General features: G+C 33.5%; 1 protein-coding gene across 1 annotated transcript; it reads left to right on the top strand.

The window, feature by feature from the left end:
- Positions 1-8,153: 8,153 nt before the first annotated feature.
- LOC132645362 (uncharacterized) lies at positions 8,154-15,641 on the top strand. Its single transcript, XM_060362317.1, has 5 exons — positions 8,154-8,236; positions 8,364-8,440; positions 13,207-13,787; positions 14,532-14,707; positions 14,787-15,641. The coding sequence occupies exons 2-5, from the start codon at positions 8,419-8,421 to the stop codon at positions 15,241-15,243; spliced, it is 1,236 nt and encodes a 411-aa protein (XP_060218300.1). The 5' UTR covers positions 8,154-8,236; positions 8,364-8,418; the 3' UTR covers positions 15,244-15,641.
- Positions 15,642-17,333: the final 1,692 nt, after the last annotated feature.

Below are 17,333 nucleotides of genomic sequence, written 5' to 3'. Positions count from 1 at the left end.
AATTGTTTTGGCAAGTGAAAAAAATACTTGTTTAGGAACTTTTGGGTCATTTGGTCCCATGTAGTAATAGAACCTTTTAGTAAGCCTCGCAACCATGTCTTGGCTTCTCCTTTTAGTGAAAAGGGAAAAAGTCGCAACCTGATGGTGTATGTTATGACTCCATTGTACCTGCAAGTTTCAACTAATTCAAGAAAATCAATTGGGTGTGAATGAGGATCTTCACTTACATCACCCGTAAATTGGCATGAATTTTGGATGGTCTGAATTAAGCCTGTGCGGATTTCAAAGTTATGTGCCGCTATTGGTGGTCTCCTTCAAAGTGATCTGGCCTTGCATAATCTTTAAGTATCCTAGCAAGTCGTGGTATCACCTCATCTAATTGTTCTTCCACTTGATGTGGTGGAGGTGGGTTGTTCTCATTGTTCTCCATGTCTTTCAGTAAAGGAATTTGAGATTGTCCTTTTCGTAATAATCTTAAGGATTTTTCAATTTCAAGATCGTATTTAACTAGTTCTCTTGAAGAGGAACGGGTCATACACTTCATGAAGTTTTTTTTTCTTCTTAAAAGTTAAAATAATAATAAAAGTAAAACGGTTCTCAAATTAGTAGTAAAATAATTAATCTGTAGTAGACTTTGCTGATCTCTGGCAACGGCGCCAAAAATTTGACGAGTGTCTAGCGTATATATATTTTAACTCGTACTCTGTCAAATAATAATATAGAAAGGTGTCGAACCCACAGAGATTAGTTTATCTATTCTACAGACGTTTCTTGTTTTAATTACTATTTGAGGAAATCAGAAAGAGTTGAGTTGTAAGTTAATTAACTAAAAATACGCAAATAGAGCAATGGAGATATATTTTGGTTTTTCACAAATATAATAAAAGGTGTTGGGATCCTGACTTCACTTGATATTTATATTATAAAGTAAATTCTTTAATCTTCAATTTATATTTCTCATAAATGTATAAATGCCTCCCACGATTACATTTATATATTATTACTTAAGTTGAAGAATGAATCGCACTCCTCTCGGTTATATAAATTAATTATCAAAATAGTAATATTAAAGCACCAGAAATATATGCTTGAACAGAAACATGCTCTTTATAGGAAGTCCCTTTCAGTTATCTTACTTGCTATAACTAATCAATACACTATCCGCCTCTCTCGATTACAAATAAGTGTAAAATTAATTACAACATAAAAGAGATAGATGTCACTAAATAAATGTTAACATCTATCAATACGACAATTAACTATGTTACTTCTTCCACATCTCTCGATTACAGAATTAGTAACAAGTTAATTGGTAGTATAAATTAGATAAACGTTAACAAATAAAATAACATCTAACTGTAAAGCATAAAAGTTAAACAGAAAACTTCTGCTCAAACATGTGAAATTGAGGAATAATATCTACTATTATATAGAAATATCAAGATCTGTCATTCGTCATTCGCTCAACACAAAAGAAAGTTACTCTATATTGGAGTTAATACAACCAACGAAAATATCGATGTCTATTAAATAAGAAAATAGAAGAAATATTCAAGAAGAATAATTCCGCTATTTAATTAAAAGCAAAGAACTAGAATAATTTCCTATACTGAATAACTAAGGAAAAGGCTAAGGAATCGAAGAATGTATTTATTTCTTTAGCACTTTCGCCTCTCCTCTTCGTAATTGCACTTCAAACTGAGCATGTTCAATTTATAGATTCTTCCAATGCCATGTAAAGCAAGTTGTCAAGTTGCCTTGAAATTGAGCTCATATCCTTTAAACAACAAGTTGTCAAGTTGTCAAGTACCATTTGACTTTTCTCTTGTTTTGTCTTTCTTCTGGTTTTTTTTTTTTCCAGAAACAAATGGTACATACATAGCTATTTTTATCTTGAGCTCATATGGACATGTCTTTAAATTTTAGCAAGTGGCCATTGTAGTGGTATGCTAATAGTACTTCACCAACATTAAATTTATGCATGATCATTGCACACGAGTCCAAGGGATTCGTTCTTCTTCCGCGTTCGATGTTGGGTCAAGGCCCAACGAAACATCATTCTTCTCGTGTCCAGCTCTGCCCGCAGCAGCAATATAAAGAAAATCACTGGGCCTAAGCCCAATAACGTGAATAGTTCCAACAGTTGGGACTTAAAATGGGCCAGATCCATTCAATTTTCTTCCCCTTTCCCTTATTTTATTGTCGTATATTTTGATTTGCTTTGTATGACTGACCTTATCTTATTTTATTTTCTTAACTTAGATGAACCTTGGCAGAATTACTGGGTTAGTTTAATATAATGGGTAGTCAATTTACAGTATCTATAATATTTTTTTTTTTTGTTAAGACAATTGATTTTCAATAACATACTTGGAGTAAAAGAAATCATTATTATTTTTTAAGAAATGTCACTGATATGCAAATATAAACTCTTAGTCAATTTTATAAATAATTCTTCAAGTTTGAATTAATCATGCATATTTTTTTAGCTAAGCATAATTAATAAGAAATGATAAAAGGAGAAAGAAAATTCATTTCCTTTTTGAGATCCTATTTATAAGCTCAGATTTTTCTACATTGCTATAATCAAATGATATGATTTATTCAAAGTTTAAAATTGCCAAATCTCTTCTCAACAGCTATTATTTATGAGCAAATTATCATATTTTATACAAATCTTATGTTAAACAGTATTTTACTTTAAAGTTTAGTCACATTTATAAGTCTTCTTTAAATGACATTTTTTTATCTTAACAATGCTTGTAAGTTTTATTTCATGCAAATTATCACATTTCCTATAAATCTTATTAAATATTATATTTTATTCAAGGCTTCATCAATATTTTCAAGTCTCATTTAATTTTTCAGAATCGTCTTTTACGCACGCTATTATGTTTTCTACAAGTATTATTTTAAACAACACTATTATACTTTCGTCTAAAACCTTAACAACATTCAAAAAAAAAAAAAAATATATGTTCAATTGACACAATCTTATTTTCCTCTTCTTTTTGCTCACATGCTCCTTTAACTTATGAGTTTTTAATATATTAATAATTTATGATATTTTCTGTGATGAAAATAAAATTATTAGTATTGAAATTTAAATAATAACTTAGCTTACATGATATTTTTTTCTCTTATCAAACATCTTGTCATTTTGGTTCTTTATTTCAGGATTAATTCTCAAAATTATTATCCACATTGAGTGTGTTATAAAAGTAAAATAAACTCGAAATTTTAATTCCATAATCAAAAGTTCAATTAAACGTGGAGTAGATTGTTCCGTATTTTGTTCCAGAATTGTTATTGCTATCCCATAAAATAACTTAGAATGTCAAATTTTACTAAACAAGTGATAAAGCTAAGGTATTAGCACAATAAGAAAAAACGACACTACACAAGACATGAAACACATGCCTGTTCTGTTGGGATCAAATTAATCAGATATCATATGCTTCCTCCATCCCACAATTAGTGTCATGTTAGCAAAAAAAAAAAAAACTGGTCCTAAAATAAGTGTCACCTTAGGAATTCAAAAAAAAAATTAAAAATTGGCAAGTGTTTCCAATTATGCCCTTAGTATTAAAGAAGTAATCCTCTAAAAAAAACATCTAATAAGTAGGGCTAGTTTGGTAAACTCCACAATGTATTTATTAAGTGTTTAGTGTGCGTGATTTTTGTTAATGTGACACTTATTTTGGAACGGAGAGAGTATAAACTAACAAAGCAAATTCTCAACGATGTTGAACAAGACAAAAAAAAAACATTTTTTTGCACGGAGTGCCCTTCTTTTGGGCTGGTCTTTATATTTTGCCCCTCATTTATGCCTTCTTTAATTTTTGCCCTTGCCGCTTGTTTAATGAAAGTTTTTTGACGAAATTACCCTTACCCCATTAAAACCCTTTCTATTTCGTCATTTGCCCTTTTCTTTTCTTTTTTTGCTTCTTCGTTCCTCCTCTGTTTTGTGTCTATCTTATCTGTTCTAGAATTTAGATATGAATTTGGATCTTTTGCTCGTTTCAATATTTGTTTTTATGTTAAATTGTTGTTTGTTGAATTGATATCTTTGTCTTCGTTGTTTTTTTATATTTAATTGATCCTTTTTATTTAAAATTATAGTGTTTTGTTACAGTGTCTGTATGATTTTTTGAACTTTAGTTTCATTCCCCATGTATATATTTTGGTTTTTTGAATGTCGTAATATGTTTTAGTTGATTTTGATATGCGTTTTGGTTTTCTCTTTGTTGAATCTTGAAGTTTTGCCTGTGAACAGCTGTGTTATGTTGTTGCTGTTGTTTTTGTTTAATAATCTGGTTTTCATGAAGACTGTGTTTGTCTGAGGCAACATATGCCGGGTCCGGCAGAGTTCTTGGTTTTTGAAACTGAAGTTATGCCGGTTCCGGCATAAAGTTATGCCTGTTCCGGCATAACTTCATGAATTAAGTTAATTTATGTGTGTCTTGATTTTTTGGTGTTGTCTTGTTAATAATTTTGGTTTTTATGCAATCTTTTGTGTTTTTGGTGTTGTTTTGTTAATAATGTTTTGTTTTGGTTATGAAAAATGAAAGTTTGTCTCTCACGGCATACTTTGTAATTTTGTAAACTGAAGTTTTTCCCCTTCCGACAGACTTTTCTAGTTCTTAACACTTGCGTAAATTTTTGTTTTGCTCATGAAAATGAAAGTTTGCCTCTAACAGCATACTTTGTTCTTTTGTAAAGTGAACTTCTGCCTCCTTCGGCAGACTTGTCTAATTCTTAACACCTGTGTACTTTTTTATTTTGCTTATGAAAATGAAAGTTGCCTCTAACAGCATACTTTGTTCTTTTATAAAGTGAACTTCTGCCTCCTCTGGCATACTTTTCTAGTTCTTAACACTTGTATACTTGATGTTTTGCTTATGAAAATGAAAGTTTGCCTCTAACAACATACTTTGTTCTTTTGTAAAGTGAACTTCTGCCTCCTCCGGCAGACTTGTCTAATTCTTAACACTTGTGTACTTTTTTATTTTGCTTATGAAAATGAAAGTTGCCTCTAACAACATACTTTGTTCTTTTGTAAAGTAAACTTCTGCTTCCTCCGGCATACTTTTCTAGTTCTTAACACTTGTATACTTGATGTTTTGCTTATGAAAATGAAAGTTTGCCTCTAACAACATACTTTGTTCATTTGTAAAGTGAACTTCTGCCTTCTTCGGCAGACTTGTCTAATTCTTAACACTTGTGTACTTTTTTATTTTGCTTATGAAAATGAAAGTTGCCTCTAACAGCATACTTTATTCTTTTGTAAAGTGAACTTCTGCCTCCTCCGGCATACTTTTCTAGTTCTTAACACTTGTATACTTAATGTTTTGCTTATGAAAATGAAAGTTTGCCTCTAACAGCATACTTTGTTCTTTTGTAAAGCGAACTTCTGCCTTCTTCGGCAGACTTGTCTAATTCTTAACACTTGTGTACTTTTTTATTTTGCTTATGAAAATGAAAGTTGCCTCTAACAGCATACTTTGTTCTTTTGTAAAGTGAACTTCTGCCTCCTCCGGCATACTTTTCTAGTTCTTAACACTTGTATACTTAATGTTTTGCTTATGAAAATGAAAGTTTGCCTCTAACAGCATACTTTGTTCTTTTGTAAAGCGAACTTCTGCCTTCTTCGGCAGACTTGTCTAATTCTTAACACTTGTGTACTTTTTTATTTTGCTTATGAAAATGAAAGTTGCCTCTAACAACATACTTTGTTCTTTTGTAAAGTAAACTTCTGCCTCCTCCGGCATACTTTTCTAGTTCTTAACACTTGTATACTTGATGTTTTGCTTATGAAAATGAAAGTTTGTCTCTAACAGCATACTTTGTTCTTTTGTAAAGTGAACTTCTGCCTCCTCCGGCAGACTTGTCTAATTCTTAACACTTGTGTACTTTTTTATTTTGCTTATGAAAATGAAAGTTGCCTCTAACAGCATACTTTGTTCTTTTGTAAAGTAAACTTCTGCCTCCCCCGGCATACTTTTCTAGTTCTTAACACTTGTATACTTGATGTTTTGCTTATGAAAATGAAAGTTTAACTCTAACGGCATACTTTGTTCTTTTGCAAGGCGAATTTCTGCCTCCTCCGGCATACTTGTTCAGAACTTTGCCTGATTATTTTTTATCAACTGAAGTTACTGTAATTTCAAGTCTAAGTCATAGAGCATTGTATACTAATCAAATGGAACGTATAAACCAATCAAAATCAGAACAAAGCAATAAATTTGATCAATTCTATGTTGTTGAGTAAAATTATGATTCGCAATGTTGAATCTCAACTGAATATCAGTTGTTTAGTTCATAGAAGATGATTTGTTGTTATTTTCAAATATTAACAAATCTAAACTTAATAAAGCATCAAATTGAGTTGAATTACGTTCAATTGAAACGCTATATATTATGTATTTACCTTTTGCGACGTTGTAGCAGCAAAATCAATGGAGATTTCTCCGGTGAAATGTTGGAACGATTGAAAGGTTTGTTGTTGGAATGATGGATAGGTTTAATTGGATGTTTGGGATTCGTTACAGACTTTCAGGTTTTTATATGTTATGGGTAGGGGTAGTAACGTCTTTTTCTTATTATCTTTTAGCTCAGAAGGGCAAATATTAAAGACCACGCATTACAGGGGCAAAAATTAAAGACCAGCGCATTTGAAGGGCATTCGCGCCAATTGCCCAAAAAAAAAATACCAAAAACTTTTCTTTCAAGAAAAAGATTAGTCAAATATAAAAAAGAATTATATCTCCTTAAAAAGTAGAAACTTATATGGTAAATATTTTGCACTTTCTCTTTAAAAAAATGGAAAATCCAAATATAAAAAGGATAAACATCAAATCCTTTTTTCCTCCCCAAGTAATAAATTTTTGTAGTAATGCCATTACTTTTCCTAGCTTTCATATCGCAATTTTCATGCTAAAAACTTTTACTAACCTTATTTTTTCATGCCTTATAATTTAGTACTAATATATTATTATTATTATGTTGCCGTTTGCCAATGCCACGACCCACAATGAGTCAAAAAGTTAGTTTGATATTATTCTATATTCTTTGTGAAAATATCCCGACCCAATATATCATATTTTGTGGACACCCTTTCTTCATTAACCCAAACTGTCACGTGCGACAATAAACCACACGTGTAAAACATTTACTTATTTTAATAAATTATATTATATGGAGTAATAAGGAGATTAAAATAGGCTTAATACCTAGATGAACCCTTAAACTTGACATGTTTTGTAAGATAGACATATAAACTTATAAGGTGACCAGATAGACACTTAAACTTACTCAAAGTGTATTTTTTAAGTTTTTCAGTTGTTTTGAAAACAAAAACTATATTTTTCAAACACTCACAATTTTCATGGCCAAACAAGCCCTAAATATATCACAAAATATTTTTTTTTTAAAATGCAAAAATAAGGCAAACGCATATACATGAGACTATAAATGTGCACTTAAATCAATAAATACTCGCTAATCGCAATTTTGCAGCTTTCAATTAACTCGGATTTTTTTTTACACTTGAATAATTAAAAAACAATAACTTTAACCAATAAAAATCCTTAAAAAAAGAAATTTCAAATTAAGAAATTTCTAAGTTCAGTATTTCAAGTGTAAAAGAAATTTCAAATTAAGAAAATTGTAAAGCCGAGAAGAAAATCCTTAAAAAAAAGAAATTTCAATTAAGAAATTTCTTTTTTTAAGGATTTTTATTGGTTAAAGTTATTGTTTTTTAATTATTCAAGTGTAAAAAAAAAACCGAGTTAATTGAAAGCTGCAAAATTGCGATTAGCGAGTATTTATTGGTTTAAGTGCACATTTATAGTCTCATGTATATGCGTTTGCCTTATTTTTGCATTTTAAAAAAAAAAATATTTTGTGATATATTTAGGGCTTGTTTGGCCATGAAAATTGTGAATGTTTGAAAAATATAGTTTTTGTTTTCAAAACAACTGAAAAACTTGAAAAATACACTTTGAGTAAGTTTAAGTGTCTATCTGGTCACCTTATAAGTTTATATGCCTATCTTACAAAACATGCTAACTTTAAGGGTCCATCTGGATATTAAGCCATTAAAATAAGTTACTAAAAAGTTAGTAGTAAAAATAAAGAATTTACTAATAATAAATGCAAAGTACAAGTATAACCTACTTTACTTGTTCCCTTTGTTCTTCTTTGTGCGGTAACTCAGATCACAAAGGGGCTCAAGGTTTTTTTTTTATTTCTCTCATACTTTTTTACTCTTTATTTCTATTTATATAATTAATATCTATGCTTAGATGCCTATGTTTTAATGTTTTTTATTAGTGAATTTTAGTGAGTGTGTGTTTGTGTAGGAAAATTGAGGAAGAGATCTGATGTACTTGCTTGGGGATCTTAATTATTGAGATCATGATCTCTGTAGAGCATAAAGGTAATTTTTTTTTTTTTGATATGGGTATTTGTGCTATTTATTGTATGTTTTATGAGTGTGGAATTTGGGATGGTGGGATATTGATTCTTGAATTTTCAGGAATTGTGGGGTAGGACTGAAGTATAGGAATTGTGGGTTGATTTGTGTAATTGTTTTTTAATGTAATGACAAAGGGTTTGATTCACAGTGGTTTTTGGTTGTGAATAGATGTGAAAGAGTAAGTTCTTGATGAGGTAGTGCTATTGGTGTTTGCTCTTTTTTTTGTTTTCCTTTTTATTAAGATAATAGTCCATGAAAAGCTATTGTTAGGGAAATACTAGGAAGACTTTGAGGTTGAATAATTGGTAAGCAGTTTTTGTTCATATAGGTAGAGTCTGAGTAAGCTTGCACGCATCTCGACTGTTCCACGAGGTACCTACTTACCTCTCACCACTATTCCATCGTGTACCTCCTACTCCCGCCAATACAGATATCGAGTAATGTTTCCAACTAAGATTAAGGCAGATGAAAATAAATCACCTAGTAGTGTTTTTGTCTCTCCTGAGGTTTGACTTTAGTCTCCGAGGGTCACACCTACTTCGTTGACCACTAAGCTACACCCTTGGGTAGACATAATTTCTAGGGGAAGATTATTTGGTGGGATGGGGGATAAAGTTTGTTTTAGGTTATCGATATTTTGCTTTCCCCCTCATCACAGTGGAGTTTATGTTGTAACTTAGAATTGAAGTTCTGGTGGTACTTGACTTTGATGTTTAAATGAATGTATTATCTCTTCCTAACCTGTTAGAGAGCAATGGTACTTACCGGTCCAAAAAAAAGAAAGAGCAATGATACTTTTGTTTTAGAGATGCTATTTTGTTCAAAAAAGTTGTTATTCGGCTACGTTATTCTGCTGTTATTCAATGCACTCAATGGTTGGAGTAATAGTAAGGCTGCACTAATTCTACACCCGCTTCCACGAGAGAAGAAAAGGAAAAAGAAAGCAACAACACCTACGTTTTGATCCCAAACAATTTGGGGTCAGCTATATGAATGCTCGCTGACCATATTGGTCCATTTAAGCTTATTTCAGACTGTTATGGTGGGATATCTTTAGATGGTTTGGCGTTTCCTGGGCTATGCCAAGATCCGTGAAGGAGTTGATTAGTTGATGTTCAGCTGGAAGAGTGGAGCTAGGAGAAGAAGGCACAAGGCTTGTAATGTTACTCCTCTTGCTTTAATGTGGGTCGTTTGGAATGAGAGAAATAGGAGAGTTTTTGAAGGGGTGGAGATGAGCTAAGCTCAATTAAGGAGTAAGTCTCCGTTCCCTTATTTTCTTTTGGTGCACCCATGTAGTTCCTATTTGTTTAGAGGATTGGGTGTCTTTTGGAGAGAACCATATTTTGTAGGTTTCTCCTGTTTGGTATACTTCTTGTATATGGCCAAGTTGGCCTTGTTAATACCAATGAAACTTTTTACTTGAATTTAAAATAAAAAAAGTTTATTTCAGACCAATTATATACAACAACAACAACATACCCAGTGAAATCCCACAATTATTTCAGACCAATTATATATGAGGTAAAAAAGCCCGTTTGGATTGGCTTATAAGTTGCCTATAAGCTGTTTTCAGCTTTTTGAGTGTTTGGCTGGCCAGCTTAAAGCCATTTTGTGCTTAAAATAAGCCCAAAAAATTAATTGAGCCCGTTTGGCTTAGCTTATCTAAAGCAGCTTATAAGCTGAAAACAGCTTATAAGCCAAAAAAAATAAGTTGGCCTACCCCAACTTATTTTTTTTTAGCTTATAAGCTGTTTCCAGCTTATAAGCTGCTTTTTTAAGCCCATCCAAACAGGCTCTATATATTCTATTGGCATATAAATCTTAAATGCCTAAAAGACTCATAGTAAACATAGTACCTAAAGTTAACATACTGACATGACTAATATATATTCCCAACTAATTGGTACTGCCTATACATTTCGTTTTTTTCCATTGTGTCCTATTTTCCTCTAGGTTTGCATGGATTCTAAGAGATTGTATGTCTTTCGAGACAATTCCCTTCCCGTGAGTTTAAATCTGCATCGTCCCTTTTTAACACTTTTACTCATCATGATTTCACACCTACAGATCGGTACATCCGGAAGTCGATGTAGGACATGACCAAACTATCTCAACCAACCTTCTCTCATTTTATTCTTAATGTGTGCTACTTGTACCTGTTGTTGCGTGTAGTCATTTTTAATCTTGTCTAGTCTTGTATGACCGCACACATCCATCATAAGCATCCACATCTCTCACACTCATCTTGTGGATATGTTGGACTTTACCGGCCCAACATTCATTCTCCTCTAACGTGGTTGGTCTTATAACTGTTGTATAGATCTTGCTTTTCACTTTGTTAGGTGTCATTCTACCTCATATCTCTCCGGTAACACTTGTCACCATAGTCTTATCTAAATCTCTCCTCAAGTTCACTCTCCTTGTGCTTACTAAACTTGCAGTGCATATATTCAGTTTTACTTCTACTTATCCTAAAACCCTTACTCTCCGGAACGCTTCTCCACAATTCAAGCTTTTTAGTTGGCACCATTGTCGGCTCTCTAGTATTTTCTTTTCTTTCTCATTGCTTCTCTGTGGATTCAGTTTGCCCAGAAATTGGATTAACTTACATACTCCCTCCGTCCCTAATTGTTTGACACTTTTCACTTTTTGAGAGTCAAATGAGTTGTTCTTTGACCGTAATTTTTTTACATGTCTTTTAAATATTTTAAATTTTTAATTATGGTGACTTATCGTACTTTTTACTTAGTTTCCAAATATGTAAAAAACAAATTGAAAATTTTAAAGATTTTATGTTCAAACACATGGTCAAAATCAAGAAGTTTGACTCTCGAAAAGTGAAAAGTGTCAAAGAAATTGGGACAGAGGGAGTAATATAGATGGTCTGAGAATCCTGACGAGTTTGTGGTCATAGTTGTTACTTGGGTCTGCTACTTTTATGTTCCAATAGCTGGTAGTTAGGGAAACTTATTGAAACTGTTTAATGTTTACTTTAGTAGCAGTCAAGTTGCTAGCTTGCCAAGTAAATAGGAAATAACTGAAAGACAAGAAGTTCACAAGAAAAAAAATTAGATTGGCAACTTTTTCAGAGTTACCAACTTCACAAAGCACAGAAGTCACTTTCCAAATGCCTAAGTTATTTCTGGGGCAAAATCTGTTGAATGCTAAATGACTGCGCGGAAGTCACTTGTATAAAATCTGCCAAATGGTTTATTAAAGTCACTTCAAGAAAATGCACAAGCAACTCTCTTTTTTCTGGAATGTGCGAGATACCCCTCGTAGGAACTTCTAAAAGTTATCCTCCAAGTACTTTTTAAGTTACCATCTGATTTGCTCCACTATTTTCTAACTAGAAGACTCTCTAAGGTCATAGTCATATTAGGGCTGATTGAGTTGCTGCGTCAATTAGACATACATGGGCATTATAACATTCTCAATAGCTCTCATTTCCAGTAGCAAATCCAAGGAGCTCAAACCATGATGAAGATAAAATTATAGACACACCCATAAGCTACCTGTATTCCATGCCCATACAAAGACATGGGTACTTAATAAAACTTCTTTTCTAATTTTTGATTAGCAAAGGAGCTAAACTAAGCTTGAGACTTGTATAATGACAAATAATATAGTATCCTCCTTTTAGTTACTGATAAAGATGTATGCCCTTTTAGTTTTTAACAGAACTGGTTGTCTTTTCTTCTCCTCTTTGTTCTGTGTGAAGCAAATCTTTGCTATTTAGTGGAAATGCTTATTGGAGAGATCAATCTGGGTAGAAAAACTACCACAGAAGGAAAGTATCTCTTGATTGCTACTGCATTTAGTGTAGCGATTAATAATACGATCTTCCTGTCAAAAGATCTATTAAGGTTTAGTAGCTTGAGTGGGTGCAAAGCAACTCAATCTATTGAGTGTATTCTGAGATTCTGCTAGAACTCTAGAATTTCTTTTATTTGTAAAATAGCACCTTATGGCTTTCGTATCTCTGCTGGAACTTAAACCTACTATTTGACGTCTGACAAGGAAACGTGCAACTTATGTCTCCTGACAGCAATATGAAGATGCGTATCATGTATTGAACCATATTTTGTCAGCTTACTCTCTGCTGTATGCAAAAGTCCCTGCTTACTGGTGTATCCTCTTAAAAGCTAGAGCTCTTAACTTAATAAAAATATTCAAACCAGACGCCAGAGCTTGTGTAAAGCTTGGATTGAGCTGTCTTTCTAGTGTCTGAAGTCTGTTCAAATAATATAAGCATCAAGATTTTGGTTGGTCCTTGTGTATTCAGGTTATAGACTAGTTCACTTGGAAAGTAGTTGCCTTGGCCATTGAATAGGTAGAGTTTGGGCTGCTATCTTAAGGGAGAAAAGCTGCAGATCTGCATTGACATTTAATTGGAACTTTGGAAAAGCCTCTTCAGTCATCTGATTTTTCAAGCATATTTTTGTTTAGCTAAGTACCATACAGCAAATAACTCACAAGCGGCAATGAGATTTGATATTCAAGTCCTATATTATAAGCCAGTCATCAAATAACTCACAAGCGGCAATGAGATTTGATATTCAAGTCCTATATTATAAGCCAGTCTTGTCATATTTGTTTAAGAATTTTCTTTTTGGTTTATTGAGTTTGTGGAAATTATGCACTTTGGGATCTGTATTTATTCATGTTTGTGGAACACTTTCATTAGTACCTCTCTGATGCGTTTGTTGTTTACCCTTGGACTGCAGATACTATGCATACGAACTGTGAGGCATCTGTAAGATGCCTTCAGAATGCAGGCTATCCCCATAATCTGCACTACAGTAGGACTGCGGTCAAAGTCTTACCGGAGGCTAGTGATGGAACCTATATTCATCCTGGTGGGGATAGCTTGGACTGCACATTGAGTGGTGAACCTATCAAGGCTTCAAAAGAATCTCCGAACCACACTGTCTATCAGCATGGCTTTGGTTTATGGTCAGCCTTTTATCCTAACTCAAATATGCATCTGCGCTCCGTGATTGAAAGCCAGCCCTATCCATATTCAGTGGATAATCACTACCATTACAGCCTATTAAACATGTTCCCTCAAAATTATCAGTATGATTATCGGTTCCAAGATTTCCAATACTTTGTTGTTATTGACTTTGAGGCAACATGTGATAAAGAAAAGAATCCTCACCCTCAGGAGATAATAGAGTTTCCATCAGTAATAGTGAATAGCACAACTGGCCAGCTGGAGGCTTGTTTTCAAACTTACGTGAGGCCAACGTGCAATCAACAACTGAGTGATTTCTGCAAAGATCTGACTGGTATCCAGCAACTTCAGGTTGGTTGTAAGTGTTTGATTTGCTACCGATTATTGGATTTCGTCTAAGATTAGAGTTGTAAATTATTACTCCCTCCGGTTCAAAATAAGTGTCCACTTAGCCCTTTTTTTTTGGTTCAAAATGAGTGTCCACTGACAAAATCAAGAAGGAATTGCCTTTATTTTTCCAGATTTGGCCCCTATTTACTCAAGGCAATAAATAAGCAAGAGTCTTATTAATTAAGGGTAGTTTAGTGAAAATACATTTTCTTCCTTCTAGGAGTTAGTATTTTCTTAAGGTTTGTGAAAAAGGCTAAGTGGACATTTATTTTGAACCGGAGGGAGTACTTAAACTCTATGTATTGATATATGTGTCTTACTGTATATCCTTTACTGATAAAAAAAAAAGACATGTATCTTACTACCCATCATCTATTCGTGTTTATAGTTTATTTTTTTGCCATTATGTAGTTCTCATATTTTTCTTAATTTGCATCTTCGCTTAAAGCACTCAGTTGAATTGCGTTAATCCCAGTCATCGTTTTTCTGCTTGAAACCACAAAACTTGTCTATACGTTTTGCTTTTGACAACACTGAGAAAGAATAATGCATTTTTTAAGGACAGGCTTGTAGTTTGGAGTATTTTTTTTCTCGAGTAGATTTGACATTCCTTGTGAGTATTGGTAATCTATTGCTGCTTTGTGTGGGTTTATTGTTGTAACAGCTGAGTCATGAAAAAATGTTTTTTTTTTCTTCGTTTGTCAGGTTGACAGAGGTGTTACTCTAAGTGAAGCTCTCCTTAGGCATGACAAGTGGCTTGAGAAGAAAGGGATAAAGAACACGAACTTTGCAGTTGTCACATGGTCCAGTTGGGATTGCCGTGTGATGTTGGAATCAGAATGCCGATACAAAAAGATCAGGAAGCCTCCTTATTTCAACCGGTAGGTTTGTATTCTTATTTTATCTGTGTTCTGAATTGGAGCTCTTTATCTTTGGGTTAACCTTAAAAACATCTTTCAGTTGGATCAACTTGAAGGTTCCTTTCCGAGAGGTTTTTGGAGGTGCAAGGTGCAATTTGAAAGATGCAGTCCAAATGGCTGGCCTAGCATGGCAGGGCCGTGCTCACTGTGGTCTGGATGATGCCAAAAATACAGCCCGCTTGCTTGCTTTTCTCATGCACAAGGGTTTTAGATTCTCTATCACCGATTCTCTGATGTATCAATCAAATGATGAACCCCTTACATGGAAGCTGCCCCCAGATCACCCATCATTTCCCTCTTCTTTTCAACCTCAAAAGATGAGGGACATGCCTTCTCCAGTATTGCAAAATCATCCTTACTGTTTCTGTGGAGTAAGGAGCAGCAAAGGGATGTTCCGAAAACCAGGTCCAAAGCAAGGAAGTCTCTTCTTCGGGTGTGGGAATTGGACTGCTGCTAGAGGTGCCTGTTGTCAGTATTTCGAATGGGCGAAGTCCTGAAGGACCAGAGAAATGACGTAACTTATTCAGCCTTGATCATCGTCACATCTCTCTCTCTCTCTATGTAAAAAGTGAAACGAAAAGACTATTTGAGGAAGTGAATCTACACTTTTCTTGTGGAAGTTTTCACCTCCTACCAAGTAAATATGGACAGTTCAATCAAAACCCTTTGTTTTCTGTAAATGCTTATGGGCTGCGGTCAACTTAGGGAATGAATGATGGAATGATCCAACCAGTTTAAAAAACTGACTTGTTGACAGTGATTGAACTCCATGGAGTTGGGTAATGGTGTAGCTAGAAGCATGCAGGGACATGCACAGACTTGTTTTATTGTGTTAAAAATAACGTGTGGGCATTTGCTATTCAATGGGAATGAGTAATGACAAGAGTTGCTTGCCCATGATTTCTTCTCCTTATTCCTAACAGCCCAAACCCCAACCCCCCAAACATTAACTCTTTACTTCTTTTCATTTTTGTTATTCTTTCTTCTGAATTTTGAGTTTAATATTGAACCTGGAAGTGCTTTGCCCTATTGGACCTCAAATTATTCCAAATTGAACTTTTTAGTGATCTATAGACATCTTTTCAGATCGGAGCTTATTACTACTCGATTGGTTAATTTTCAAATTGTTCCCGTTTTCTTATTTCGACATATAAAGTACTGGTGATATCAAATTTTCAACTATAAATGAAGGTGAAACTAGCATATCTTGAAGATAAAGGGCGTTTCCATATTCGTTGGAAAAAAGCACCGAGAAGAAACACATTTTTATACTCATAAAGATTGTACTCTCTATGCGCTTCGATAAGTGATAAGTTATACTCTCCCGTTTAAAAAAATAAAGAAGACTTTCGATTTGTGGTCTTAAATTAAGGATATGTAGAGTATACCAAAATACCCTTTAATTTTGTGTCTTAAATGTGTCACGTGTAAAGTTGGAATTAAAAAGTTATCAAAAAAGGAAAGAGACATTTTTTTTGAAAACGCATTAAAAAGAAAAAGACAAATAAATTGAAACAAGGGAGTAAATGTTTTAAATGGAAATTGGACTTACTCGAGAGCGAGAACCTTAATATGCTCCAATGCAATTATGGAGGGCTAAAGTAGGATAACGCCCCTCCTACGGTATTGCCTCAAAACGTCTAGAGTTCGTCCATCGCAGCTTGAATCATTTGCCCTTAAGTTCCAAGAATATCCCATGTCCACCTTGAACATCTTATGTTTAAATTGTATTTAGTTGTTTGAGGCTTACAATCTTAATGTTGTACTTAAATTAAGAATTTTAGTGATTTAGTAATATTAGGTACACATTTTATTTGGTCAAGTTAAATCAACGTATTTTTAAATTTATTTCAGTTTAGTATAATTTTAAAAAAAAATTACTCCCATTAGATATTAGTTTTGTTTAGAATACTCCACTTATTGACTTTAAGGTTTTGAATTGGCGTTCAGATTTCATTTTTCATGATATCAAGCCAAACAATAGTAAGTTTGCATAACGATTTTTTGTCTAGATGTTCTACCGCGACTTTTGTCTCAGCTCCTTGATATGTTGCGTCTAAACCTATACGTACATCTTTCAATTTAATACATTTACTCCCGTTTTTACTTAACAAAAAATATATCTACCCCCGTTTCAAGATTTGGAGCAGAGATTGAGAAAAATATAGTCAATTTATCGAGCGTTTACTCAAATTGAGTAATCGCTTCTGTGAAACTTCGTTTAAATCCTCAATTTAACCAAACTCTAAGTTTGCCGTTTAATATTTGACAAACTAGGTAACATACATTAGGTTATGGTTGTTATAAAAAGATAAGACGCTCCACTATCCAAATATTTTGTTAGAACCATCTATCGTAAGCAATTTTCACTTGATCACCGAAAATGGTTGTCCAATCAAATTAGATCACATTAGCAACGAACAATAATTTTGGGCGTCTTAAGGATTCTGAAACAGAATCTCAAATGAAAAACAGTCGTGTACATCACTTTCTCCAATTTGGGAAATTTAAGGTCTAACCAGTTTATGAAATAAGTAAACAATTGAATGCCCCAAGTTGGCTATTTTGAAGTAATATACGGTAGGAA

Source organism: Lycium barbarum, chromosome 6 (genome assembly GCF_019175385.1).
Source record: "Lycium barbarum isolate Lr01 chromosome 6, ASM1917538v2, whole genome shotgun sequence".
Lineage (NCBI taxonomy): Eukaryota > Viridiplantae > Streptophyta > Magnoliopsida > Solanales > Solanaceae > Lycium > Lycium barbarum.
This window is presented reverse-complemented; position numbering and strand designations above follow the sequence as displayed.

What these genes read in the sequence shown, in the direction of transcription:
- LOC132645362 (XM_060362317.1), top strand. Translation starts at nt 8,419, where the DNA reads ATGATCTCTGTAGAGCATAAAG. An exon ending in GATCTCTGTAGAGCATAAAG is followed by an intron (nt 8,441 to 13,206) that starts GTAATTTTTTTT and finishes CTTGGACTGCAG; the next exon opens with ATACTATGCATACGAACTGT. An exon ending in AAGCCTCCTTATTTCAACCG is followed by an intron (nt 14,708 to 14,786) that starts GTAGGTTTGTAT and finishes AACATCTTTCAG; the next exon opens with TTGGATCAACTTGAAGGTTC.